Genomic DNA, 26,916 nt, shown 5'->3' with positions numbered 1-26,916 from the left:
CAAGGATCTCCGGCGAATATCACTTGACACTTTCCACGGAGGAATTCTACAAATTCCTGCAGGATTTCTAAAGGAACGGTGCAAATCTCATCCCAAAGTATCACCGGGGGTATGTCGTGGATGGCTTCTGGTACCCACTTTTGACCATTCCAGCGGAAGAAGCTGTGGTAGGTCTGCGCGTCGTAACCCATCTCCGTTAATTCTCTTTCCAGACGGTGCGTTGGCGTTAACACCTTTATCTTTGGAAAGAGTTCCAAGACCCTGGTAGTTTTACCACTGCCTCCCGTTCCGTAAAGGTAAGAGAAGCGTTGGTAAGAGATTGGGTCCGCAACCGACGGTAGAGGCTCCCCGGTTGGTTCCACGCTACCGTAAAGATGTTCTCCGTGATATTCTACACGGCCTCTCCATGCTTTTATCTCCTCATCTTTGACGCGCCATTGACCACTTTCTGCAAGTTCATCGGCAGTGTAGAACTCCTGCATCTTCTCTAACACTTCTGGCTTTACATACAAGGAATCCGTGGCTACGCGTGGGATGTCCTCTTTGTCAAACCGTAGCAGCATTGCTAAGAGATTGATGTGCGCATATGCTAGCATGCTGGCACGCAGATGGTAATACTGTGGTCGATGGTCTTGGTAATAACACAGCGCATTCCATTTCTGTTCTTTTTGACCTTCTATGAAGTAGTCCCATTTCTCTACGGATACCATTGTTCCTTGGTCATGTGCACGTTTTATGAGGAAGCTTAGCTCACCGGCGTCTGTTATTAAGCGTCGCTGCATGTGTTTTTCGCCTTCTTTTGCGCCCTGTGTGAATTTACCTATGACCACACGCGCTGTGGGGTTGTGCTCTGGAAGCCATTGTGTAAAGGCGCTATGGCAGAGTATGGCTTCATGCGCTGTGTATTTTAAAAGCTTGCGCTCTTCGAGGAACTTCAGTAGGGGTATGGGTATCCATTCTTTCTCCTGCAGGTGCTTCCCATACCACGCGTAAATTATGGGATGTAAGTCTTTTGCTAACTCCCAGGTGGTCAGTCTGATGAACCCCGTTGCTGGGGCGTCGTAGTAACCCGGTAGTGACACCCTAAAGAATTGGGAGTCTGGATGTCCGTAACGGTCATAATACTCCTTACAATCCCCAAGGCCTTTGAAACTGGCGGGGTAACAGTGTTTCATATCCAACGACACGTACTCGTCTTCGTTGTACTCCATATTCCAAAGACCGCCGTGACCGTGTTCTACGCAAGCTTTGGAGATATCTTTGAACTCTTTTGGGGTAGGTTTCCAGCCGTTCCTTTTCTTCGCGGCTAAGAAGTCCAAGCTGCGAGAGCTGAGCACTTCGTCTGAAAAGTCCTCACCAAGGGTTTCGCAGGCGCTTTTAATGCGTTGATGTTCCACTTCTGGTCGGTATAAAGTACCATCTTGCGTCATGAATTGACATCCTTCTGAATCCATTAACCAAATAGAATTCTCATGAACTAATTCTGTCAATGGGGAATTCTTATAGACCTTTGTCTCCTTCTTTCTTGGGAACCTCAACTCCCTCCACGCGTGCGCGTTGTGTTGGTAAATGACTATGGGAGCACCTTTGCCTTCGTATTTATGCGTTCCTGGGTAAATAAAGCCGTCGGTGATATCTTTCACATGGATTCGCCTTCCTAACGTGGTTTCCAACTTCTTGATGTTTTCGATGGTTCCTCCAGTTTTACGAGTAGAATGCTCCCATTTCCTGATGGCTTCTCTTCTTTTTGGCGTAAGCTTACCACCCCGAGAGGAATCCTCGAAAAACTCCCTAACCAGCTTCCCAACGCAGTTACCAGGATGTCGCATTGGTTTAAGCTTCTTAACGTCCGGCTTCTTAATTTCGTATGCACCGTAGATGACCACGGTAACCGGGTAAGCGACCTCGTAGAAGAGCATGTCTATTCCCTCAAGTGCTCCCGGTCGTGTGTGCTTATTCAAAACGAACAGGTTCTGCTTACCAGACGCTCTGATAAGATTACGACCCTTTTCTATTATCCACTCACCGTCTAAGTACTTTACGAATGTCAACTCCAAACGGTAGTCACCGGCCGGCATTCTGTTGATTATCTTTTCAGCCATTTTGTGATTCATAGTTTTGTCTGTCTTTCCCTCCATAAATGTAGCGAAGACAAAGTCAGCGTCTGAGTTATCCATCACCTGATTTCCGAGCCTGCGCACAGTTTTGTTTTGAATGTCGTTGATGGTGGCCATGTATATCTAAGGAATATTTTAACCTCCGTTTGCGATAAATCTGCTGTACCCGTCTTCGTAAATCCGCGAGTTAAACCCGTATATCTTTGGCATCGATCGCGAGTCCCCCTACCTGCTGCTATATTTAAGGCAGAAATTTATTTTTCATCTCGCCATTTAGCTGGTCAAAGACTCCACACGGGACCGGAAATGACGTCTATACAATCATGTATATATTATTATAGGATTTTCAGATAAATTTTACATCACGGTAAATTATTATACTTGTTATTAATTTATTATTATCTATTATTTATTCATATATATTTGTAGTCTTTGCATGTTTTTATGAGACAAATAAAGACCAATTATTATTTATCATTATTATTATTATTATTACAAATGATGTCACAACTTTTTAAAAAGCTACTCACCGTCGAATAGTTTGATCCCCTTATCAAACAGCCTGGCACTAGCTATCAGGGTGTTGACCTTCTCTTGTACCTCAGAGTGACTCTTTCTCTTTTTATCACCGGAAGTCTGGAACACTGTTCGGACAGCTTGCTGGTATGCACGGGTCAGGGGTCTGTTACCATAACGACAATATAATTATTAAGGGAATTGGTCTTTCTCAAGGTCCCTTTTTGCGCCCCTCCCCCTCGTACTCGCCTTTCGCTTTTCTACAAAAGTTGCGTGCGCAACATCACACCCATATTCTGATATCACGTTGTGATCACGTGACATGGTCACGTGCCATAATTTCTCACGTGGGAAAAAGTTTTATTCCTGTGAAAGATGCTACACACGGCATGGGATTGACTTCCTTTGAGCTGATCACAGAACGTATAGGAATCACTGTCAGCCAATCACAACGCAAACACCGTCACGGTCACGCACGTTCGTAAGGTGACTTTTTCACAGTTTTTTTAATACGAGATGATACTTAATGATAGTCGTTGTTACAATCAGGACACAGAACAAACCATACGTACCTATGAAGCTGTTCTGCGACTTCTGTCATAAACTCTTCGTCACAGTCGGGATTTTTTTCCTGCAAGATCTTCGTTATCTAGAAAGAAATGCGTTTAATGTTGTCTGGGTCTCGGAAATTTCCTTATACTAAGATTTTTTCTAGTTGAAGCTCATGAGTTTTGACTATTTATAGTTTTAAAGACGAAAATAGCTATATCAAAGAAGGACTCCAAATAGGAAGTGATTATAGAACATGTGCATGTTACGTCATTGGCGCCATCTTGGTTGACGATAACAAAGCATTCCCCATTAGAGACGGACCATTAGAATTTTTTTTGTGGGGGGGAGGGGTTGGGCAAAAACAAAAGAAAAATTCGAGCACAGCTTTAAAGAGTGAAAAAAAAGTCAACAGTCCCACAATCCAATGCAAATGCCAAATCGATTCTTCCAACCTTGTGTACTTACCTCTTCTATATTCATAAACTGTAATTCCTCGTGGTTTGCGCTCCTGTCTGTGTATTCATTCTCATCAGCATCTTCCGTTTTTCCTCCTTTGACTCTCTTGTCTTTGACCTTGAAAAACAAATTTACATCGTTATGTTTTTGATTCTAGTTCCCTGTATTAATTAACTCGCTTGCAGCTCAATTATCAATTAAAACTGAAAGGTACGGAATTAAGGTAGTTATTTAAGGTGGCTGCCTACTTTTGAACGTTCGATTTGAGCCCACGATGTGCGCGCGCTCAATAACCGCTGAAAAATCTACAAGATTTTATTGAAGAACCATACGCGTTTTGAGCTTCAACAGGGCAAAACCCTCAAATTTTGCACGGGACTATATTTTTTGATAGCTCATTCGAAAAAACTCCTAAAAATCTAGGTTATATCAACATTTTAGGAAAAGTTTAAATCAGGAACACGTGAAAAAATAGATTTTTGTAGGGATTTTTGTTCGACTTTATGAGATTTTTTAAGAGCACCGAAAGTACAAAATATGACAAATCAATGTATCTCTCTGTCTTTTTGTCGAAAATATCCTTGTATTATTGTAGAAAGATTGACTAGCCTTCGTTTGTGCAATCATATAGTCTGCAAATAACTATTATCTTATTAATCTTAATTTTTTTTCTAATCACTTCCGGTGGCGCAATTTTTACTCCAAAAGCTCGTGCGTAGGCTTCCATTAAATGCTGATTATCTCGAAAACGAGCTCGGGACACCCTATTTTTCTTTCCAGATTTGGAATCAGCATTAAATTTCAATTCGGAAAATCGAAGTTTTAGAAAAAGCTTAAATCAATTTCCAAAAGTAGGCAGTCACCTTAATTATGCAGTTTAACGGACAATAAAGAAGGATTGATTATTTTTCGACTGAAAATATTAATTTCATGTTTGAAAAATTGACTGTAAAACATCTCAGACTTTGTTACACTCATCTACGTTACATTACGCTACACCAAAAATTGCTGACTTCCATACATAACTACATTCCATGATTTCCCTCCACTAAACGCCACACCACACCATACTACACCCCACCACACCACACTACAACATACCACACCACACCACACCATACCACATCACACCACACCACACCACGCCACACTACACCACACCACACCGCACCACACCACACCACACTACACTACAACATACCACACCACACCACACCACGCCACACCACGCCACACCGCTCCACATCGCACCGCACCACACCACACCACACCACGCCACACCACGCCACACCACACCACACCACACCACACTACACTACACTACGACATACCACACCACGCCACACCGCTCCACATCGCACCGCACCACACCATACCACACCACACCACACCACACCTCACCGCACCGCACCGCACCGCACCGCACCGCACCGCACCGCACCGCACCGCACCACACCACACCACACCACACCACAATACACCACACCACACCACAATACACCACACCACACCACACCACACCACACCACACCACACCACACCACTCCACTCCATACCAAACAATACCACACCACACACCACTCCACAACACACAATACGCTATACCACACGTCGTCTGTCCCCTCTTTTCGTCTCTACTCCAGTCTCAGTTCTACTACCGGGTAATGTCCCTGTTCATCCCAGTGCCCAATGCAAGTCATTAACATTTAATATTCACCTTCCTCGTCTTGGTTTCTCTGCCTCCTCGTCCTCCCACACTGCCTCCACCTTTGCTTCCGGAGGATGCAGTCTTTCTTCGTTCCTCTTTCTTTGTTTCTCGTCGATCAACAGCATTAGCACCACCTTTAAGGTTCGCCATGTCTCGTTTGGATAGCTCTGATAATAAAGCTGGTGATTCTACAGCATCCTATAAAAAAAATTATTACTAAACACAAATATATATAGTCATATTTTTTGGGCTGTTTGTTGCCAGAAAAATGTCCTCGGTTAACACTCAGGTAATCCTCGGGTAATCCTCGGGTAATCTCGGGACCTGGACTAAGATTTACAATTGAGTAAATTATAGGATCTCTTCCTTAATTCGAGGCTTTTTCTTCGAGTTCATCATTTTTCCTTCCTACGCAAAATCTAACAAGCTAAATTCCAATTCGATGTATGAGTTAGCCGTGCCCTGACTTAGATCAGCCCAGAGGCCGCCAGGGTTCGATCTGTGAGTTAGCCGTGCCCTGACTTAGATTAGCCCAGAGGTTATTTCAGGGTTCGATCTGTGAGTTAGCCGTGCCCTGACTTAGATCAGCCCAGAGGTTGTTTCAGGGTTTGATCTGTCAGTTAGCCATGCCCAGACTTAGATCAGCCCAGAGTCTGTTTCAGGGTTCAATCTGTGAGTTAGCCATTCCTTGACGTAGATCAGCCCAGAGGTTGTTTCAGGGTTTGATCTGTGAGTTAGTCATGCCCTGACTTAGATCAGCCCAGAGGTTGTTTTAGGGTTCAATCTGTGAGTTAGCCATGCCCTGACTTAGATCAGCGCAGAGGTTGTTTCAGGGTTAGATCTGTGAGTTAGCCATGCCCTGACTTAGATCAGCCCAGAGGTTGTTTCAGGGTTTAATCTGTGAGTTAGCCATGCCCTGACTTAGATCAGCCCAGAGGTTGTTTCAGGGTTTAATCTGTGAGTTAGCCATGCCCTGACTTAGATCAGCCCAGAGGTTGTTTCAGGGTTTAATCTGTGAGTTAGCCGTGACCACAGGTTGACCACAAGATTCGATTAAATCGACTATATTGACTTTAGTTTGATTTTACCTTTTCAGCTTTCGCCTGCATAAGTTTATCAAAAGGTGCTCTACAGGCGTCAATGAAACTTTCACTGGCCACGTAGCTATCACACAGGATCTGTGCTGTAGTTCTACCTGTTGTCTTCAGGTAGTGCTGAAGGAAATGATTCGCGTCCTCTGCGGTGAAAGGCGTTGGTAAAAGCGGCTGGGGAAAAAAAAGAAATAGAAAAAAATATTAATAATAAAAAATAAGAAATATAAAAATAAGGACAAAACAAAACAAAATAAAAACAAAACAAAACGATACAAAACAAAATAAAACAAAACAAAACAAGACAAAACAAGACAAAACAAGACAAAACAAGACAAAACAAAACAAAACAAGACAAAACAAGACAAAACAAACACAAAACGAGACAAGACAAAACAAAACAAAACAAGACAAAACAAGGCAAAACAAAACGAGACAAGACAAGACAAGACAAAACAAAACAAAGCGAAACAAAACAATGCGAAGCAAAACAAAACAAAACAAAAACAAATTAAAACAAAACAAAACAAAACGAAACGAAACGAAAAACAAAACGAGAAAAATTAACCAGCATATTTATTCAGGTTTCATCTGAGTTTCTGAAGCTCACTTTAGTCTCTGAAGTTCAAGTAAGGTAAGGTACGTCCCTCTCAACCGAAACTGTGAGATCCAAGAGGCGTTTTTCACATTCTTAGGAGTTCAGTTCACAGGTAGCCCAAGAGTAGAGTTAGTGGGATGTGACGTCATCGGCAATATTGTATTAACAAAACATTCCTCAAATACCAGACATTTTTTTGCGCAGACTTTTTCCAAATCTTATAGCAATTTTCAAAAAAGCACCTTTTCAAACCATATAAAATTTCAATCGTTCACTAACTAAAGCCGATGACCTTACATCCAACTAAATATACGCTTGGGCTACCTTAGCACCAAGATCTGATACGGCGTTTCAAATTTGAAGTGAGATGAATAAATCAGATAAGATTGACATGCTATTATAATGGCGATAAAATATTTTCAAAATTAGTGAGATTTATTTTGCACTCACCGTGACGTCAATCCATCCAAGGGTAGCCAAGCCTTCATCAATGGCCGCGTGTACATGATCTTGCACAAGCTGACCCACGCAGCAGGTGGGAAGGAAGAGCTCGTTGCCATGGTAACGCTTCTTAAGGAACTGCTTGCCATCAGAGATACCCATCCTTGTGAGCGCGTCGTATTCTGTAAGAAATATTCACAAAATTTGCCTCACGTCCCATAATGCACTGCAATGCCAATTCCACCCAGTTTTTTAGGGAAACACCGGTAGCGTGCGCTGCTTTTTTTTATTTTTTATTTAATACAATTTTTTTATCAAACATTTTGTGCGCTGCTAATGCGCCGCCTCTCACCAATGCGGCCTGAGTCGGCATAAATTTCTCGAACTGCCACGACTTACCGATATATCCATTCTGTTTGAAGAAATCATCAACCCATTTATTCTGAGTTTGTGTGTAGATATCTGGTACAAATGATACTTTATCTTGTCGGCCCTGTGTGGATCCTGCTATGCGCTGACTTGATAGAAGATCGCTAATAACAGCTACAATATATAGAGGACAAATTTAGTGGTCAGAAATATAGGAAGGAACAAGTGTAGGAAATAGTTATGATGGTGATGAAGGCGGCACTGATAGTAATGATTATGATGATGATGATGATGATGATGGTGATGATGGTGATGAGGTTGGCACTGATAGTGATGGTGGGGATGGTGATGATGATGGTGATAAAGGTGGCACTGATAGTGATGATGATGATGATGGTGGTGATGATGGTGATGATGATGGTGATGATGATGTTGATGATGATGTTGATGATGGAGATGATGATGATGATGGTGATGATGATGAAGGTGATATATGATGAAGGTGGTGCTGATAGTGTTAATGGTGATGATGGTGATGATTGTGCAGATGATAATGATGATGACAGTGATGATTAACATAATGAACAGATTATAACCCCTTCTTACCCAGTCATGTATCCACCAATACATTATACAGCAGTACTGTCCCTTCTCTACTTACAGTAAAAGAGCTCTTCCTGGAATCCGTACTGTCCAATAAGAGAAGATAGCTGAGTTGGCCTAAAATATTCAGGTATAAAAATAAATATGTATAAACTACTGCAATACTTCCAGTACACTGTGCAATGATTACGGTATATCCCAAGTAAATGGTTATAACCTAAGTCTGGATTAACTACAAATACAGTGGTGTGGGCTGTCACAGCACATTAGCTGTGCACGACCCTCTACCCTTGCTTTTCTTTGTATCATTATTCAAAAACTAATGAATAATTCATAAGCCTTTAATCCAATACGAGTGACTATGTGCGCCACATGCATGGACCTTATCAAGGTGTTTCTCATTAGTATTCTTCATATGAAGGGATACTCAAATCTTTGACGAACCTAGTGATAGCTGTAAGAACGCCTCTAATCCTTGCAGTTTGTCTTGCAACAAATGCATGGGTGAAGAGCACATTTCTGTCCATTTGATCAAGCTGTCCTTGAATGATGGTTCCCATTCTTGATTCAACAACCTGCAGTATTAGACACACAAAACCATTAACTACAGTACCACTATTTACCACAAAAATAATTACTAGTAAGAGTTATTTACAGGAAGAATGGTGGTGTGTGCTACTAATGGACAAATTTGACGATGCAATGGCCATCTTCAATTGCAATGCATTATGGGTAGCCAAGGGGCAAAACAAAACAAAGATGTTGAAATGACGACCCAATGATGTTATATATTGATATTATAATTACTAGTATTATTTACGGGAAGCATGGTGGTGTGTGCTGCTAATGGACAAATTTGACGATGCAATGGCCATCTTCAATTGCAAGGCATTATGGGTAGCAAGGGGGCAAAAAGAAACAAGAATGTTGAAAAGACGACCCAATGACATTTGAGAAATTTCCTCAGTTGTTGAACTGTCCTTTTATTTTAATTCATTCTCTTGTCAAATTGTCTTGTTGTGAACTGTCAATCTACACCATTACTATAGTGAGCCTTTATATATTTGCCCCCTGGATGACCCATAATGCCTTGTGATTCAAGGTGGTTGCCGTCGGAGTAGTAAATTTTCAGCCTCTTAATGTCGCAGCCTTTTTGGATTCCTTGTCCCTGGACCCTCCCCCCCTCCCCCATCATATTTTAGTAGAGTTGCTTTGTTTAGTTCTCCCATGCTTCAAGGATTTTCCACACGTTCTCCAGTTTTCACATCATACTCTGTTCCCTCTGCTCTCAACCCTGGGGTATCACTGCATGTAACTGTTGGACATGTGGTTCACAGGCAGACAGAGAATAAAGTAATACAATAAAGACAGCAAACCAACCTCAAGTACAAAATCTGTTGGTAAGGTGAAGGTCTTGCTAAACTCAGCCACAAAAACCTGTCCAGATTCTTGTAGAGTTTCATTGATTTCTTCAGCCATTCTGTCAAGATACTCCCTATAAAACCAAACAAAGCTTATTTAAGATGACTCCTTCACAGAGCCAAGGTAGAAGTACTCTTTAAGCTTTTACAATAAGCCAGTGCATGGCTGCCTGAGCTCTGGCAGTTGCTTCATAGTTAGCCGTCGGCTGCTTTTTGTTTCGTATAAAATGACTTAGTTTGTTGTATCCGATCACAGCCAGCTACTTCAGACTTGTGACATTCTATACTCCTAAACACTCTAAAAGCTGTGACTCTAAGATATCATTAAAGCTGGTAGCCTAGATCTAGGTACACAGGGCTGTCAACTAGCTCTCCTGGATAAACTGGGAGTCTCAAGAGTTTGGACCGTATCTCCTGATCTCAAGATTAGAGTCTCAAATCTCCCCGATAATCGCCGAAGCTGACCATTCCTCGTGAGACTCGACTTTCACAACAATAAAATTCTAATTATTTTGCGTTGTTTGTGTCATTTTACATCGCTAACAAAATCAAAACATTCCTCGTACGTGTAAACTGTTCTTGCAAGCAGGGCATTGTAATACCGTAAATCCTCTATTTAGCCCCCCCCCCCTCAAATAAGCCCCCCCTCTCCAATAAGCCCCCCCTTTTTAAAGGAAGAAATTTGTTAAGCCCCCTCTCTTTTTAGCCCCCACCCCCCCCCCCCCTCCCCCTTTCACAACTAAAGAATCATGTGTACTCTTTAAAGGTGATTTATTAAAGTCTTGGTTGTTCAGAACATTTCTTTTTAGCTTGCTTTGTTAATGTTATCGTGTTTTAGTTTTGCTATTCACAATAATCGTAAATTATACTTGAGAGACTAACACAAGGTGAATCAAATAATAAAAATGCCATGTACATCACTACAGATTATGCGAGATGGTCAATAGTAATGCTTCTGTTTAATCCTGTGTTACAATCATATTTTCATACTGCCTTTTGACTAAATCAATAAGCCCCCCCTCTCAAGTAAGCCCTTCCTCTCCAATAAGCCCTCCCTCAAACGTGCCTGAAATAAATAAGCCCCCCAGGGGGCTAAATAGAGGATTTACGGTGTAAGCGATAATCTGATTGTACAGAAATAAACCAATCACACCAAATGTTACAAAGTGAATGATGTCTTTTCGCGTAATTTTTTCCACTGTGACGTCATGTCCCTTCCCTATCAATTCTCCAGATTTGAATATCTTGTGGGTTGACAGCCCTGGGTACAGCTGCACTGTAACCCAAGAGTATAGGGAGATTAACCAAAGACCCATATACTACTTTTACTGTACTTCATTATTCATAATTCAAAATACCTTGCTCGTAAAAAAATACCTTTCAATAAGTTCTCCTTGGATGAGAATAAGATTCTTGTCATGGCGAAGAATTTCCCCTACTTTGTTTTCAATGTGGCTGAGGTCAACATTGATTGCCTAAATATGAAGAGAAAGAATCAATTTACTACTTTATCATTGAAGTGCAACCTGTGAAGTTTAATTTCTTGTTCGCCGACTAGCATTTAGACGACATTAATCTTCTAATTAATCCTCTAATTAATCCTCTTATAGTACACTCAACAAAATTACTCGACTCTGATTGGTCGAGAGGAGTACAATTATAGCGTTAATTGTACTCCGTAGGAGTACCGAATTAAGTCGCTATGGTAACACGGCCAAAACAATGTCAAAACAATTATTTTCTATCATTTTGTACTTAAAAAACATATAAATAAAATTTTAAAGCTGTAAGAACTAATCTTTTTTCTGTATTTCAGTTGCGCGATGGACTGAAAATTGGCCGCCAAATAGACAAAGATGATTGGCGTAGCTTCGCATGTATTTACTGAAATTTTGTTGAGTGAACTATAAACAAAAAATCGCACGATCTTCTCAATTTGGAATTAATAGACACTCGTAATGTTTTGAAAGTTCTTTAATTACAAGAACTTTCAAAACATAACTCGTGTCTATTAATTTCCAAATTGTACTCGAGATCATGTGATTTCCTATACTAATAAATCCTCTAATTAATCCTCTAATTAATCCTCTAATTAATCCTCTAATTAATCCTCTAATTAATCCGCTAATTAATCCTCTAATTAATCCTCTAATTAATTCTCTAAAATCTTTAATTCACACCAAAATCTCCCTAAAGATATCATTTTTTATTGCGTAGTTCAAAAAATTATCCATACCCACTCCAGAGATATTTGGAATTTCCAAAGGGTGGAAGAATATTGGAATTTCTTGGGTTGAGGGGGAAGGGGGGGATTCCTCTGTGGGGAGGGGGGTGGGGGGTTCCTCTGTGGGGAGGGGGGTATGGATAATTTCTGGAACTACACATTGCAGTTTTTTGATTAACAGTCATTGAAATTCTAGTCAGTCAAGGATAGGGTAGCAAGGATAGAGTGCAAACAATTAATCCATGAAACACTAATTGCTAAATAGTACAAAATAGTGCTAATTAAACAATAGAAAACAATGGAATTTGCATGAAATTGTGCTATTTAGTATTACTAAAGTTTCACAGTTATATTGTTTGCACTCTACATCAAACTTGCTATTCCTCTAACATGCACCAATTACTTGAAAAATAGCTTTAGTTATTGGGGTGCCATAATGTACAACAGGCATGATCACTTAAGAAATTTTGTCAACTGTTAAACTGATTCATCAGTATTTAAAACTCTGCATTCATGGAGAGCAATTAATTAATCCAATGATTTATTCATTTAATATAATATTTTTTTTACTTTTATATAATTTTTTTATATTTTATATAATATTTTTTTATTCCATCTTGTATATGTAGTTTATCCCAATATTTTGTAATTTAATCCTGATGAATTTTACAGTGTATAAATAAAGCTATCCTATCCCATCCCATCCCATCCCTCCTATCCCATCCTATCCCATCCCATCCTATCCCTCCTATCCCATCCTATCCCATCCCATCCTATCCCCTGGCAATCTCCCACCCCTCCCCCCTGAAAAAAACATTCAGAATTTGATTGCTTAATTTCTTCTGCCTGTCATAACTGCTATTTTCATAGACATGTGAACTCAGCAGCTTCAGGCTCCATGCTGAAATTTGTTTTTCGCTGCTGTCAATCAAAAATAATCAGTCAGCATCTTTCATACTTTTGATTGACGGCAGTGAAAATTCCAAATTCCAAGTGGGCAAATCTAGCAGTAACTAATGGAATGAATTTACGATTGTTTTCTTCTTTTTTTATGGGGGGAGGGGGGAGGGGATGGGGGAATAGCTGGAATAGCTCTGTTCCCTATTTTCATTAACAAAATCCCTTTTTATCAATTTATCTTTAATTGTGATTTTCTTCGAAAAAAAAATTCTTAAGAAACTATAGTATCGACTGCTGTTTTCTCTATTATGCTAGCAACTAAAAATTCGATAAAAATATCCCCATTTTTACAATCTTCTCCAAAGACACGTCAGCTGATCACAAGTCACACTTTAATAAAAACAAATCGCTGTTTCAATAGATATATTTCCATACCTGCTGGATATCCACCAAATTTATTCGTCCTGTAAGTAAAGACATACGTGTTAAGTTACCTAAAATAAAATCCCAGAAAATTTAAAAAAATAAATATTTTAGCTCACCTCCGTGAATGAAAAGCTCATCTTTTATTTCTTTTTCCAACTGTTGTGGCGTCAAATACTCTTTTCCGTCGGTTGTATAAATCACTTCTATCAGATTTAGACTGATTAACTTCTGTACTATCTCGACACAGTTCCTTTCGGATAGTTTATGAGCTGTACTAGTGATTTGAACGCGTTGAAAATCAGCTGCTAATCTCTTGATTTCTTCCCAATCCGCCATCTTGTCTTCTTGTGGCTTCAAGTACCACAGGAAGCCCGCACATAAATTATTCTGACGAAATTATTTTATCTAAATATTTATTGTAAATTTGCAATTTTTTAGAAACTTTTTCATCTTATTTAAAAAAAATGAAAAAGCATAGTGGATTAAAAATATAATTGAGGTATTTTTTAGTTCGAGTTCTAAAAACCACAGGAAGCCCAAATGATAGTTTCAACATTTTTTTTAGCATAATATTTTGATAAAAAAATACATATAAAAATAAGGTATTAAATTGCCACAAAAATTTAGACTTTTGAATCTATTTTTGAATTATTTTTAGCTAGTTTCAGGAGAATTTTAGATCGGGCGAGCTTCATCATCCACAGGAAGCCCAAAAGAATATTGTTTTAAAATTTATGACTTAAGTATCTATAGGAAAATATATAAAAGAATAAAGCATTGAATTTTTACAGATATTCGCGGTTTTTAATTTAATGCAGATCTTTTATTAATTTTGGCTTTTATCGGATATTTCCAAAGTTTCAAAGTCGTGTTTTTTATCATTGCGGGTTTCCTGTGTGTCGTGCAAAGCAACGAAGATGGCGGCCATTTCAAAAGCTGAATACTTAAAACGTTATTTATCGACATCAGCAGACGAGGATAAGAAAAAGAAGAGAAAGAAGAAACCTAAGGCACCACAGAAGTTTGCTCGCTCGGTTATCGTCGATGATGATGTCAGCTGGAAGGATTTACAGCCAAAAGATGAAGAATCAACAGTCAAGGAGGAAAAGTTTGAAAATGCTGGAGACGAAGCTCCTGTTGTTTACGACGAAGATGGCGTTGAAGCGATCTCTTTAGACGTTTATAAGAAGCGAGAGGATGACCAGAAGTCCAAATGGGCTCCTTTGAATACAAATAATGGGGCAGAGGGCCAGGAAAAAGTGAGATCAAGTTCGCCAAATCGAAATCTTTCACTTGTAAGACGATCGAGAGCAGATACTCCAGATAATTCACCCCCCAGGAATAGAAATCATGGCAGTCCCGATCTTTCACCCTCTAGAGATAAAATCAGATCGTTGAAAAAAAGACCAAAAGAGCCCCCATCCAGGGGAGAGGACAGTAGGTATTTGTCAAGTGAGAAAGATTCTAGAGCAGATAGTGACTTTTCTTTGGGTGCTAAAAGGTCTAGACATGATTCCCCTGATTTAACGCCTCCACGAGCTCGAGGACAGCGACATGACAGCCCTGATACTTCTCCGGTCAGACGGAACAGGCATGGCAGTCCTGACCAATCACCAGCAAGGAGGCAACGGCATGACTCTCCTGATCTGTCTCCTGACCGAGGTATTAAGGGTAATAATTCTGATCATTCACCACCAAGAAGACGTCAACACGACTCGTCAGATCTATCACCCCCTCGAGGTACTAAAGGCAATGATTCTGACCAATCTCCACCAAGGAGACGACGGCATGATTCATCAGATCTCTCTCCACCTCGAGGCACCAAGGGCAGTGATTCTGACCAATCTCCACCAAGAAGACGACGGCATGATTCATCAGATCTCTCTCCACCTCGAGGCACCAAGGGCAGTGATTCTGATCAATCACCACCAAGAAGGCGTCGTCAGGACTCACCTGACCTTTCGCCATCTCGAAGTAGAGGAGCTGGAAGGGGCTCAGATTTATCTCCACGTAGGCAAAGAAGTTCCACTTCTACTGACAAAGATACAGGTAGTCCTTTCATATACAGTCAATTCAATGTTGTCGTCGACCAAGTCAAGCCGAAAGGAACTCTGGGTAGCAATCATTGAAGCTGAGTTGACTCCATAATTTTATCTGACTAGTTATGCCTGGTTTACAGCACGAACCTTTGTAGGCGAGCGGGAAGTGTTGAAGGAGACGTTTTCTTAATGCCTTCATATTTTCCAAATTGTGAACTGAATCATAACTACTTTGTTTTTCTTTCCCTAAACCCAAAGACATGCATTTGATGGATTGTTTCTCGCCGTTATTATCTTATTACTAGCGGGAACAATTAATTCAGAACGAATATTTAACCGCTTCAGTGATTTTTACCCATATTCCTTTCGGTCCAGTCGCGTAGGCTTGAGCCAGTCAACGACAACCTTGACTGTAATTGACTGTAAATAAAATATGTACCCTGACTTTAATTAGTCCATCAAGAGAAATTAAATGACGTCATTCTACTTTGGAATATTTTACCATCATAATAATGATTGTAACTTTATATAATTATTATTATCGGGGGTTCGATTCCCATCCTGGTACTCTGATTTTTTCTAGGGTTGTGTTTATTAGCGTGCTTATCTTCACCTATATATTTTCATGTGTATACAGTTTGTATATATAATTATTTACTTTGATTTTTGTCATTACAGACAGAAAAGCAGGATTGCTTTCAGCAGAAGACTTAAAAAGGGAAAATGCCTTAACCAGAAAGCGTGAAGATGAAATGTTTGCAAAAATGGACAGTCGGAAATCTGGTAAAGATGCAAAAACTGTCCACCGTGACAAAAGTGGTAAGATAAGAGACTTGGAGGCAGAAGAGCAGAAGAAAAAAGAGGAAGACAAGAAGAAGGCGATTCATGATGAGAAATTTAAGAAATGGGGCAAAGGGTAAGTTAATGATTTGTGTTTTTCCTGGAAGACTCCAGTTTTAAAATGGAATCGTAAATCTATCCATGCATCCATGAATCCATCCATCCATAAAGCATCCCTCCCTCAAAAGCATGCATCCATCCACCCACCCACCCTTTCTCCCTCAACTCCCTCCATCCATCCATCCATCACACCCTCCCTCCCTCGACTCCCTCCATCCATCCATCTATCCATCCACCCTCCCTCCCTCCCTCCATCCATCCATCCATGAATCCATGCATCCATCCAAAGCATCCCTCCCTCCAAAGCATCCATCTTTCCATTCATCCTCCTATTCCATTCATCCATGTGTCTATCTAACCATCATTCAATCATTCATCAATTAAAAATAGATGTCATATACATGTATTTCCCTGTTTCATCCTACAGCATCGTTCAGACACAGGAAGCCCAGAAAAAGATGGAAGATTACCTTCATGAGGTGAACAAACCCCTGGCACGGTATAAAGATGACAAGGACTTGGATGCCATGCTTAAAGAACAAGAAAGAGAAGATGATCCCATGTTAGCTTACATGCAAAAGAAGAAATCTGTGGTTAAGAAAAAGGCTGGAGTCAAAGGTAAACTTGTAACAAGAGCTAATTACTGCAGCAGTAGCAGTGGCAGTAGTAGTAGCTAAGAGTAGTAGTAGCAGTAGCAGTAGCTAGCAGTAGTAGTAGCAGTAGCAGCAGCAGCAGGAGTAGTAGTAGCAGCAAAAGTGGCAACAGCAGTAGTAGTAGTAGTAGTAGCAGAAGCAGCAGCAGTAAGAGTATCAGCAGCAGTAATGAAAACAGAAGTAGTAGCAGCAGCAGCAGTAGTAGCAGTGTTAGTGGAAGCATTGATACAATTAGCAGTTGTAACAGTTCCTCACAATTGTCGAACTTTTTTCTCTGCAATTTGAATGTCTTCTAAACTGCACAAAGATGAAATCATTTCATTTAACAGTACCAATATTTTTTTCCAGAGAGACCAACCTACAAAGGACCACCTCCTCCACCTAACAGGTTCCGCATCCCCCCAGGCTACCGATGGGATGGTGTCGACCGATCCAATGGCTTTGAGAACAAACGATTCACTATGTTAGCCAATAAGAAAGCAACTGAAAAAATGGCACATAAATGGAGCGTAGAAGAAATGTAAAATAATGAACTGTCATCAGGTCATGTTCCAGGAAAGCCCTCACTTTAGATGTGACGGAGACCCCACCTTGGGGGGTGGGGTAAGGATTTTGTTGTCCATTGCGAATAAAGCTCAGATTATTGAAAATGGATGAATATTATCAACAAGTTCTCATTAAAAGACTGAAGCCCCAGTAGGTGTTTATTGACCCATACAGCAACATCTCTAGCATATACATCTATTTCAAAAAACGTTTGTGCAGTTTTAATTTCTTGTGTGCACCAAGCATGAAATGCATTATGGGTAAGGCGAATTCAATCAATAAAAGGTGATATGGAATTTTCCCATTTTGCATGTTTTCCCAGTATATTTTCTTTGGTATTAGATTGTGTGGCACTACACAGGCAACGTATATGTTGATATTATTTACATAACAATATTATATGTTTCAAGTATGGTAAGGAACATGCAACAAAACTGTTACCAACCTTTTTTGAAATACCAGTACATTACTTTGTCTTTCTATAAAACCTGGTTCACACTAGCATTGGAATAGGGAGCAACATATACAGACTCAGTGTAACATTTATCACCTAGGTGTAAAAAGGACAAGCACTGTTAATGAACAGTATGCTGAGTCATCTTTTAACTCAGATTATGATGCTAGTGTGAACCAGAGTTGTTTCTCTTTTTAATTCCTACTTTATGGGTACAATTTATTTTCCTTTCTATGTTTTCTATATTTTTCTTTCTTTCTTTCTTTCTTCCTTTGTTCTTTTCTTTCTTTCTTCCTTCCTTCCCTCCCTTCTCTCATTCTCTCCTAGATTTAAAAAGTACCTATTGGATATCATTTTGTCATTTGACTCTATGAAGCATGAACCAACTATTTTTAAACTTGCTACAATTATAACTTTTATCAATATTACAGTCAGTGCTAATAAAGAAACCATTGGCACCTTGAAATATTTCAAGAAATAATATTTCTTAATAATCAATCAGAAGCATTGTTTTCTTTCTGTTATATTGTGGTTCGAGAGTTATTTTAGATTGGCCAAGGAAAAATAGAACATTCATGGAATATTGTTTTGTAGGTGCCCTGAATTTAGTACTGTAATTTTATATTAACCTTACAAATTCTTACTCATTTAGAGTGAAGTCATTAAACCCGTGTAATCGATATTAGACTAATACACTTTAGCAGACCCTAATTCCATTGTTTTCTTTTGTGTCTATTTGACTATTACACGTTGACTGACATTTTTTATTTCATGGGTTAAATGCCTTCACTCTAGTTTCTTTTATGCCCTTTTAATACAGTCTTTACTTTTATACCACTTTCATGCAAAGAAGTTGTAAAATGTATGAAACTACTTTTTTCAAAAAACTATAAAAATATAATATAATATTGATGCCATTAATTAAATCTATATTTATTTCTCTATGTCTTTTTCTCTTTCATTGTTCTCACTATTTTCCTTCAGGCATTTCATTAAGTTTTGTAAAACAGGAGAAAATCATGGTAGCTTATAGTTTAAAGCAGAGAATTTTTCTCAGAGCATTCTCAGATCTCTGACCTTAATGAAAACCCTGTTTCTTTCTTCTCTTCAAGCTTTATGAGGGAATCCATTATTGGCTACTATTTCCTTATACACCAAGGCCGATTTCTTTGGTGTTCGAGTTCTCTTCTCATCTTCAAAGTCAACCCTATGAATCCCAAACCGATACTTGTAACCATCTGCCCACTCAAAATTATCCATCAGTGACCAAACAAAGTAGCCCTTTAGTCTGACCCCATCAAGAACACAAGCTTTTAAGGCTTCATTGAGGTATCCCTTGATATAATTAACTCTGTCAGTGTCTTCCAGAGCTTCTGGTACTTCTAGTTGGTCTTCGTTAGCACAACTGAAGCCATTTTCTGATACTATTATTTCTGGGTCATTGTAGTGTTGTTTGATCCAGACTAGTAGCTTGCGTAAGCCATATGGAACACAGTAGAGCCAGTCTGGGGCACCTGCAGAGAAATAGAAAACGTAGATTGTATTTGGGGAATCAACGTTATATGCCGTCCACCATTTAACCCTCTTAAATATGTTTAAAGTTTTGACAACCCCCTGGATCTACAACATTATCACAATGCTAATAAATATATATTAATATTCACATAATTCAATATAATTATTGACAACCCCCTGGATCTGCAATATTATTACAATGCTAATAACATCTAATTATTCACAAGTTTCTATGAGATATCACATGACTATTGGGTTGCCTGTGGTAGGTCAGACGTCGAGTTGTGTCAGCACTTGGTTACTACTTGCAATAAAGTATGAATAAATGGTAGATACACAATAGTTTCCATGATATATCATATCACAATCAAGCGCAATAGTCTTCAGGGGCGTTACACATTGAGTGAGTGATCTGTTCATAATAAGAAAAATGAGTGACTATATTCTCACAAACAATCACCAACATTTTTCAAGCTGAGGTATCTAGGTACCAGGTACATAGGGTATTAAACTTGGGCACCTGAGATTAAGCACTCCTGCTCAATTATTACCATTCGTCTTCATCATCCATCAGTCTTCAAGAGCATTAAATAACATAGTGAGTGAAATGTTTAGGATAAGAAAAATGTCAAGATCAACAACATTATTTAAAGCTGGGGTACCTAATAAAACATTCCTGCTCCATTATTACCATTCATAATATTAAACAATACTTATAGAGTGAAGTCATTAAACCCGTGAAATAGATATTAGACTAATACACTTTAGTAGACCCTAATTCCATTGTTTTCTTTTGTGTCTATTTGACTATTACACGTTGACTAGTATTTTTTATTTCATGGGTTAAATGCCTCCATTCTAATGTGTAAAACAATAAAAAATATTTACCTCTGACCCAGTGTGGTTTTCTTGTTCCCTGGATTCCCTGGTCAGTTTCATAGTCCCATACCACATCAGGATTGGATGAAAAGTCTTGGTGTTCAGCTATGGTTGTGGAATACATATTCAAAGCGAAAAAGTCAGCTGTACCTTTGATTAACTTCTTTTCTTCCTCAGTGAACTGTGGCAACCTAGTAGTTAAAGTTATAAAGGTGAGAATGTAAGAAGTGAAGAATGAAAGGAGGTAGGGATAGAAGGAAGGATGGAAGAAAGGAAGGAGGAAGGAAGGAAGGAAGGAAGGAAGGAAGGAAGGAAGGAAGGAAGGAAGGAAGGAAGGAAGGAAGGAAGGAAGGAAGGAAGGAAGGATGGATGGGTGGATGGAAGGAATCTGAAGAAATGGACTGAAGAAAAAAGATATAAGAAAGAAAGTTTTTAAGAAAAAAGTAAAGAATCAGAAGAAAAAAAATAAGAAGAAAAACAAAGGAAAGAAAGAAAGGAATGAATGATAAATTGAGGCAAGATAGGAAGGAATCCACGGGAAAATGTGAAATGAGAGAATTAACCACTTTTAACTAGGATATATTTTCGATTCTTGATACTTTTTTTCAACATTGTTTTTTACTGCTGATCAATATATTCCCCCCTTCCCCCCCCCCCCTCCCCCCTCCCTCCCCCCCTCCTCCCCCCTCCCCCCCCCCCCCCTCCCCCAAATATACCTGGAAGCCAAGCCCTTTGCTTTACTGTTTTTTTCAATTCTCTCCTTCATCACGGGTGGGTAGTCACCCACAAATATGGGATGTGCCATCCACCCAATATACCACTGTATGCCTCTCTCTGCCGCTTGAATATCAGCAACACTCTGGGTTTTTGGGTCAAAATACTGGGACACAAGTACAATTGTTATTTGTCCACCTTGAGTGCTGCGGAACTCTTTGTCATAAACATGCCAGGCTTTAGCATGGGCTCGTAACATGTTATGACCAGCTGTGACATAAATGACAAAATATTCATGTTACTATGGTAACAGTAGCAAAAATTTCAAGTAAGAAAAGTCCTTTTTCTCATTCAGTAATTATAAATACAGCTGTGTTTTATGTTAGAGTTAATTACAGAGAACGGAGGCAATAAGCCATATACATCCCAAGGGCCGCAGGCCCGAGGGATGCATAGGCTTATTGCCGACGTTCGAGGTAATTAAGTATTTTATTTATCAATTGAGAAGGTTTTCTATCAAATATGTTACTCATTATAAATGGGAACGATCTATTTATGAATGTACGAGTTGAACAAAACTAATGTTTTGAAATCCCATGGACTTTTAATGGTATCTGTGAACAAGCAATGAAACCTGTGCAAAATGAGTTTGTGGTCTTCAAAAATAATGGTATGCATTGAATGCAAAACTGGTGTATCAGCTAGGAAATAAACCTATGTACAATAAAGAAAAATATATAAACAAGAGATACTCAACTGCCCACTTATCTTCCCCTCATTCCCCCCCCTCCCCTTCCCCCCCAACCCTCCCCTCATCCCCTTCCCCCGAACCAAACACATATTTTTGACCCTAAGTAATTACGACCTATCACACCTTTGTAAACTCCTTCTTGCATATCCTTGATTCCTGGTGGGAACAGTCCAAACCCATAGGCCTGGATGGCCTCTTCATTCGGCTCATTTATCGTGAACCACAGCTTCACTTTCCCTCCAAACTCCTTAAAACAAACCCTCACGTACTCTGCAAATATATCTGCAATATCTGGATTCAACCAGCCCCCAATATCTTGAAGAGCTTGAGGTAGATCAAAATGGCAAAGTGTCACTGCTGGTTGGATACCATTAGCAAGAAGTTTATCTATGAGTTCCTTGTAGTATTGGATCCCCAAGGCATTGACGTGGCTTGTTCTTCCGTCTGGCAAGATCCTTGACCAAGCGATCGAGAATCGATAATGGCTGACTCCAAGGTTCTTTAACAGCGTTATATCATCGTCTATCTTGTGGTAGCTGTCGCATGCTTTGTCACCGTTCTGATTGTCGTGGACGTTACCATCTTGGTGTGTAAATGTGTCCCAAATGCTCGGCCCTTTCCCATCTTCGTTCCATGCGCCTTCGATTTGATAGGCTGCCGTAGCCGTGCCCCAGGGGGGGGGGCGGGGGGGGGAGGGGGGGGGGGGGGGGGGGCGGTGGGGCGGCGGGGGGGTGGGCGGAGTGGGGGGGTGGGGGGTCGGGGGGTGGGCCATGGAGCGGGGGGGGGGGGGCGCGGGAGGCGGGGGCGGGGGGTTGGGGTCGGGGTGATGGGTGTGGGGGGAGGGGGGTGGGGGGGGGGGTGGGCGGGGGGGGGGCGGGTGGGGCGGGGGGGTGGGGATGGGTGTGGGGGGGGGGGGGGGGGGGGGAGGTTGCGAGTGGGAGGGGGGGGGGCCCGCGTGGGGTAGGTGAGGGCGAGGGGCAGAGGTGGGGAGGGGGGGGGGGGGAGGGGTGTGTGGGTGGTGTGAGGGAGGGGGGGGCGGGGGGGGAGGCGAGGGGGCGGGGGGCTCGGGGGGGGGAGGGGTGTGGGGGGGGGAGTCGGGGGCAGCGGGGGGCGGGCAGGGCGGCGGCGCGCGGTGGCGCGTGTGGTGGGACGGGGAGCGCTGGACCCGGGGGGATCAGGGTGGGGGTGGGGGGGGCGGCGCGGGGGGGGGGGGGGGGGTGGGCTCGGGGTATGGGGGGGTGGGGGGGGGGGGGAGGGGGAGGTGGGAGGGGGCGGGCGGAGGGGGGGAGGGGGCGTGGGGTGGGGGGGGGGGGGTTCGGGGTGGGCGGAGGATGGGAAGGCGCGGAGGGGGGGCGGGCCGTGCGGGGAGGGGGGGGGGGGCGGAGTGGAGGGGAGGGGGACGGAAGGGGGGTTAGCGGGGTGGGGGGGGGCGTGGGGGGCGCGGCGGTCGGTTGGGCGGGCGCGGTGGTATGGGGCTGGTTGGGGCGGTCGGGCGGGGCGGGGGTGTGGGGAGGGGGGCGGCGGGCGCGGGGGAGCCGAGGGGAGTGGGGGTTGGGCGGCGGGGGGGGGCTGCTGGGGGGGGGGGGGTGTGGGGGGGGGGGCGCAGGCCGGGGGGTAGGGGGGCGGGGGGGGGGGGAGGGGGAGGGCGGGGGCCGAGGGCGGGGGTTCGGTGGTGGTCGGGTCGGCCGGGGGGGTGGTGTGGTGGGCTCGGGGGGGAGCGGGGCGGTGTGGCAGGGCCGGGGTGCGGGGCGGCGAGGGGGCGGTGCGCGGACGATCGGGGGAGAGGGGGGAGCTGGGGGGGTCGGGTGGGGGGCGGGGACCGGGAGGGGGTGGGGGGGCGAGCGTGGGGGGAGGGGGGGGGCGGTGCCGGGCTGGGAGGGGGTCTGGTGCGGGAGGTGGGAGTGGGGGGGTGGGAGGGGGGGAGGGCGGGTGGTGGCTAGCGGGGCTGGGGGGGCAGGGTGGGGTTGGGGGAAGGGGCGGGGGGGGGGGGAGCGGGGTGGGGGGGGGGCGCGGTGCGCGGAGGTGTGAGTGGTGGGGGCGCTGGAGGCAGGGGGCGTAGGGGGTGGGGGGGGGGGGGGGGAGGGGTGGGGGTGGCGGGGGGGGGGCGGGGGGTGGTGGAGTCTTGAGGGAGGCGGGGGGGGGTGCGGGGGGGTGGGGCGGGGGGGTGGGGGGCGCGGGGGGAGAGAGGGGGGGGGGTGGGGGGGGGGTCGGAAGTGGAGGCCGCAGGGGTGGGGGCGGGGGCGGGGGGCGGGGGGGCGGCGGGCTGGAGAGGGGGGGGAGTTGGGGGGGGGGGGGCCCCGCTCGCCCCTCGTGCGGCGGGCGGGCGGGCGGGTGCCGACCGCGGGGGATGGCTCTGTTTGGCGCGCCAGCGCGGGGGGGGTGAGGGGGGGCGGGGGGGGGGAGGGGGAAGCGGAGGTGGGCGGGGGGGGGGTGGGGGGGGATGGGGGTGGGGGCGTGCGCGTGGGGGGGGTGCGGGGGCCGTGGGGGGGGGAGGGGGGAGAGACGGGGGGTCGTGCGGGGGCATGGGTGTGGGGGGGGGGGGGGGGGCGTGTATGGGGGGGGGGGGGAGGCAGGGGGTGGGGGGGTGGGGGTTTGGGGGGGGGGGGGCGGGGGATGGGGGGGGGGGGGGTTGGGCGTGATGGGGTGTGGGGGGGGGGGGGGATCGGCGTTGGGGGGGGGGGGGGGGTGGGGCGGCGGGGGTGGGGGGTGGGGCGGGGGGGTGTGCCGGGGCGGGTGGGGGGGGGGGGGGGGGGCGGGGGCCGGGGGAGGGTGCGGGGGGTGTAGGGACGGGGGCGGGGGGGGCGGGGGGGGGTGTGGCGTGGGGCGGGGTGGGGGGGGGGGGGTGGTAGGGAGGGTGAGTTGGGGTTGGGGGTTGTGTGTGTGGGGGGGGGGGGGGCGGAGGGGGGGGTGGGGGTGGGGGGTGGGTGTGGGTGGTGGGGGAGTGGGAGGGGGGGGGGTGGGGGGTGGGGGCGGGGGAGTAGGGTCGGGTGTGTGGGGGGGGTGGGGGGGTTGGGGGGGGGTTTGGTGGGGGCGGGGGGGGGGGGGTTGGTGGGGGTGGGGTGGGGGGGTAGGTGGGGGTGAGGGGGGTGGCTGGGGGTGGGGGGGGGGGGGGGGGGGGGGGGGGGGGGGTGGGGGGGGGGGGTCGGGGGGGGGGGCGCGCTGGGGGGTGGGGGGGGCGGGGGGGGGGGTGGGGGTGGCGGGGGAGGGGGGGGGGGTGGGGGGGGGGCTGGGGGCGAGGGGGGGTCGCGGTGTGTGGGGGGGGGGGGGTGGGTGCGGAGGGGGGGTGGGGGGGGCTTGCGGGAGGGGGGGGGGGGGGGGGGGCGGGGCGGGGGGCGGGGGCGGGTGGGGGTGAAGGGGGGGGGTGTGGGGGGGGGGAGGTGTGGGCGGGGGATATGGGATTGGTGGGGGGGGGGGGGCGGGGGTAGGGGGGTCGAGTGACGTGGGGTGGGGGCGGGGGTGTTGGGGTTGTGGGGGGGGGTTAGTGTGAGGGGTGTGGTCGTCTGATGTCGGTTGAGAGGGCGGGGGGTTTGAGTTTACGGGAGTGTTGGGGTGGGGGGGGGTGGGGGGGGGGGGGGGGGGGGGTGGTGGGGGGGGGGGGGGGTGGGGGGGGTGGTGGGGTTTTGTTTGTTCTGGGTTGGTGGGGGGGGGGGGGTGGGGGGTGGGGGGGTGAGGATGAAACCCTTTGGAAACGTCCCGTACAAGAAGCCACCTTCCTCTTGCTGTTCCTGCATGGACGGCACAAAAGAATTATGATTCATTTAAGCATTAAAGTTCGAATTATCTTCACTTTATTCTCGTTACTTCTTACCTCCATCGCTGCATCAAGGGTCATAACGCCACAGGAAGCCCAGCATCTACAACGCAATTCCGTGGATTTGCATAGGAATAGGACGTTTGCCTGATGGCGTCATTGACCTCTACTACCGGACTCCCTTGCACACTTTCTCTTGTTCAGTTAATTAGCACCAATTGTCTTACTATTCTCATGAGGAAATACAAATTTAAATAAGAACGAAAATTCGCGAAGCATCTTGGTAGTGGGAGTCAAATGACGCCATCATGCAAACGTCCTATACTGCCCCCTCCCTTTCCCCTTCTCTAAAAAAATCGACTTTGTTTATTTATTTACTTTTTTGCTCTCTATAGCCCAAAGTAGTATTTTCCATAAAAAAACGCTAAAAAGCGAAAGACTTTATACCATGAGAAAACAGACGTCCTTATGATTTGGTGGGGAAACGGGGAAGCGATCGCCAAAGGACGTCTATTTTCTCAGGCTACGAAAGACTCTCCAAATAATATTCTATTATATGAGTTGCGATACATAGCGCGCTATGATCAACTTTGAACTAATTTTCACAGAGATATTCTCTATTTGACTCTACTTTTTTCCTGGATCCTGGGTTGACGTCATCATTTCGGGATTTCTATATCATTGCATATCTGCGCAACGAAAAGAGACATCAAAACGAAAGTAAGGCCATATTCTTATTTATTCTATAAGGGCTTTGAAATCAAGAAAAGATCCTGGAGGCTCGATAGGCTCTTTAATTGATTTCGAGTACTCCATCTATAACACATCTTACTAGCTTCTAAACTTCTTGCTATAAAGAAATACCATGCTATTATAATTGTATTACCTATTTTCTCAGGCCGCGGCAATGCTTGATCATTATTTCGTTATTATGTTATTATGTTTCCGAGGCCAGGCAGTTTATTAAGGCCCTGGCTAAGTGATAAAACATGTTTCCATGCGTCTTGGAAACATGAAATGCTTCTGCTGCACAGAAAATTAAAATATTTTTTGAGTCTTGGAAGCAAAATTTGTTGCACGCAGGCAATGTGGCTAAACTGGGAAACATCGAGGAAACATGGAAACATGTTTCCTCGTTTAGCCAGGGCCTAAAAACATTCACTAGCAGTCGTTTTATGCTTTTGCATTTGGTTTAAACTGTATTATTGATGTGTTTGTTCGGACGTGTCGGTCGATTCATCAAAGATCTTCATCAGTTTGCAATGGTCCCTTCCACAGTTCCCTGCGCCATC

At 44.5% G+C, this 26,916-nt stretch overlaps 3 protein-coding genes across 5 annotated transcripts in view; 1 reads left to right on the top strand and 2 right to left on the bottom strand.

Moving 5' to 3' along the window:
• LOC116308395 (E3 UFM1-protein ligase 1 homolog) overlaps window positions 1-13,766 on the bottom strand; it is a 31,602-nt gene extending 17,836 nt beyond the window's left edge. For all 3 annotated transcript variants that reach the window (XM_089037930.1, XM_089037932.1, XM_089037931.1), the window contains exons 1-13: window positions 13,539-13,766; window positions 13,432-13,460; window positions 11,250-11,347; window positions 9,832-9,946; window positions 8,896-9,026; window positions 8,510-8,568; window positions 7,879-8,022; window positions 7,489-7,661; window positions 6,438-6,614; window positions 5,359-5,547; window positions 3,651-3,758; window positions 3,206-3,282; window positions 2,648-2,799 (exon numbers count right to left, since the gene is read on the bottom strand). In XM_089037930.1, coding sequence (XP_088894056.1) covers window positions 2,648-2,799; window positions 3,206-3,282; window positions 3,651-3,758; window positions 5,359-5,547; window positions 6,438-6,614; window positions 7,489-7,661; window positions 7,879-8,022; window positions 8,510-8,568; window positions 8,896-9,026; window positions 9,832-9,946; window positions 11,250-11,347; window positions 13,432-13,460; window positions 13,539-13,758 — 1,672 coding nt within the window. In that variant the 5' untranslated portion in view covers window positions 13,759-13,766. The remainder of the gene's footprint in view (window positions 1-2,647; window positions 2,800-3,205; window positions 3,283-3,650; window positions 3,759-5,358; window positions 5,548-6,437; window positions 6,615-7,488; window positions 7,662-7,878; window positions 8,023-8,509; window positions 8,569-8,895; window positions 9,027-9,831; window positions 9,947-11,249; window positions 11,348-13,431; window positions 13,461-13,538) is intronic.
• Window positions 13,767-14,328: 562 nt separating this feature from the next.
• On the top strand, window positions 14,329-17,871 carry LOC116308397 (uncharacterized). The gene is made up of 4 exons (XM_089038236.1): window positions 14,329-15,471; window positions 16,140-16,377; window positions 16,789-16,979; window positions 17,363-17,871. Exons 1-4 carry the CDS (start codon window positions 14,340-14,342, stop codon window positions 17,536-17,538), a joined length of 1,737 nt encoding a protein of 578 aa, XP_088894362.1. The 5' UTR covers window positions 14,329-14,339; the 3' UTR covers window positions 17,539-17,871.
• LOC116308394 (cytosolic beta-glucosidase-like) lies at window positions 17,692-25,079 on the bottom strand (the record flags this gene model as incomplete). Its single annotated transcript, XM_089038051.1, has 6 exons — window positions 17,692-19,528; window positions 20,418-20,599; window positions 21,125-21,392; window positions 21,997-22,547; window positions 23,039-23,121; window positions 25,026-25,079. Coding segments are annotated over 6 exons (1,545 nt in total), but the record flags the coding sequence as incomplete, so codon positions are not given.
• Between the last annotated feature and the right edge of the window lie 1,837 nt (window positions 25,080-26,916).

The sequence above is a fragment of the Actinia tenebrosa genome, unplaced genomic scaffold (genome assembly GCF_029948245.1).
Source record: "Actinia tenebrosa isolate PJP-AT-01 unplaced genomic scaffold, QUT_ActTen_1.0 PGA_scaffold5__44_contigs__length_20552954, whole genome shotgun sequence".
NCBI lineage: Eukaryota > Metazoa > Cnidaria > Anthozoa > Actiniaria > Actiniidae > Actinia > Actinia tenebrosa.
The sequence above is the reverse complement of the archived record's forward strand: the minus strand, read 5'-3'. Positions and strand labels throughout refer to the sequence as shown.

Coding starts and splice junctions, on each gene's coding strand:
- LOC116308397 (XM_089038236.1), top strand. CDS start 14,340: ATGGCGGCCATTTCAAAAGCTGAATACTTAAAACGTTATTTATCGACA. Junction 16,378..16,788: donor TTTAAGAAATGGGGCAAAGG/GTAAGTTAATGA, acceptor TTCATCCTACAG/CATCGTTCAGACACAGGAAG. Junction 16,980..17,362: donor GAAAAAGGCTGGAGTCAAAG/GTAAACTTGTAA, acceptor ATTTTTTTCCAG/AGAGACCAACCTACAAAGGA.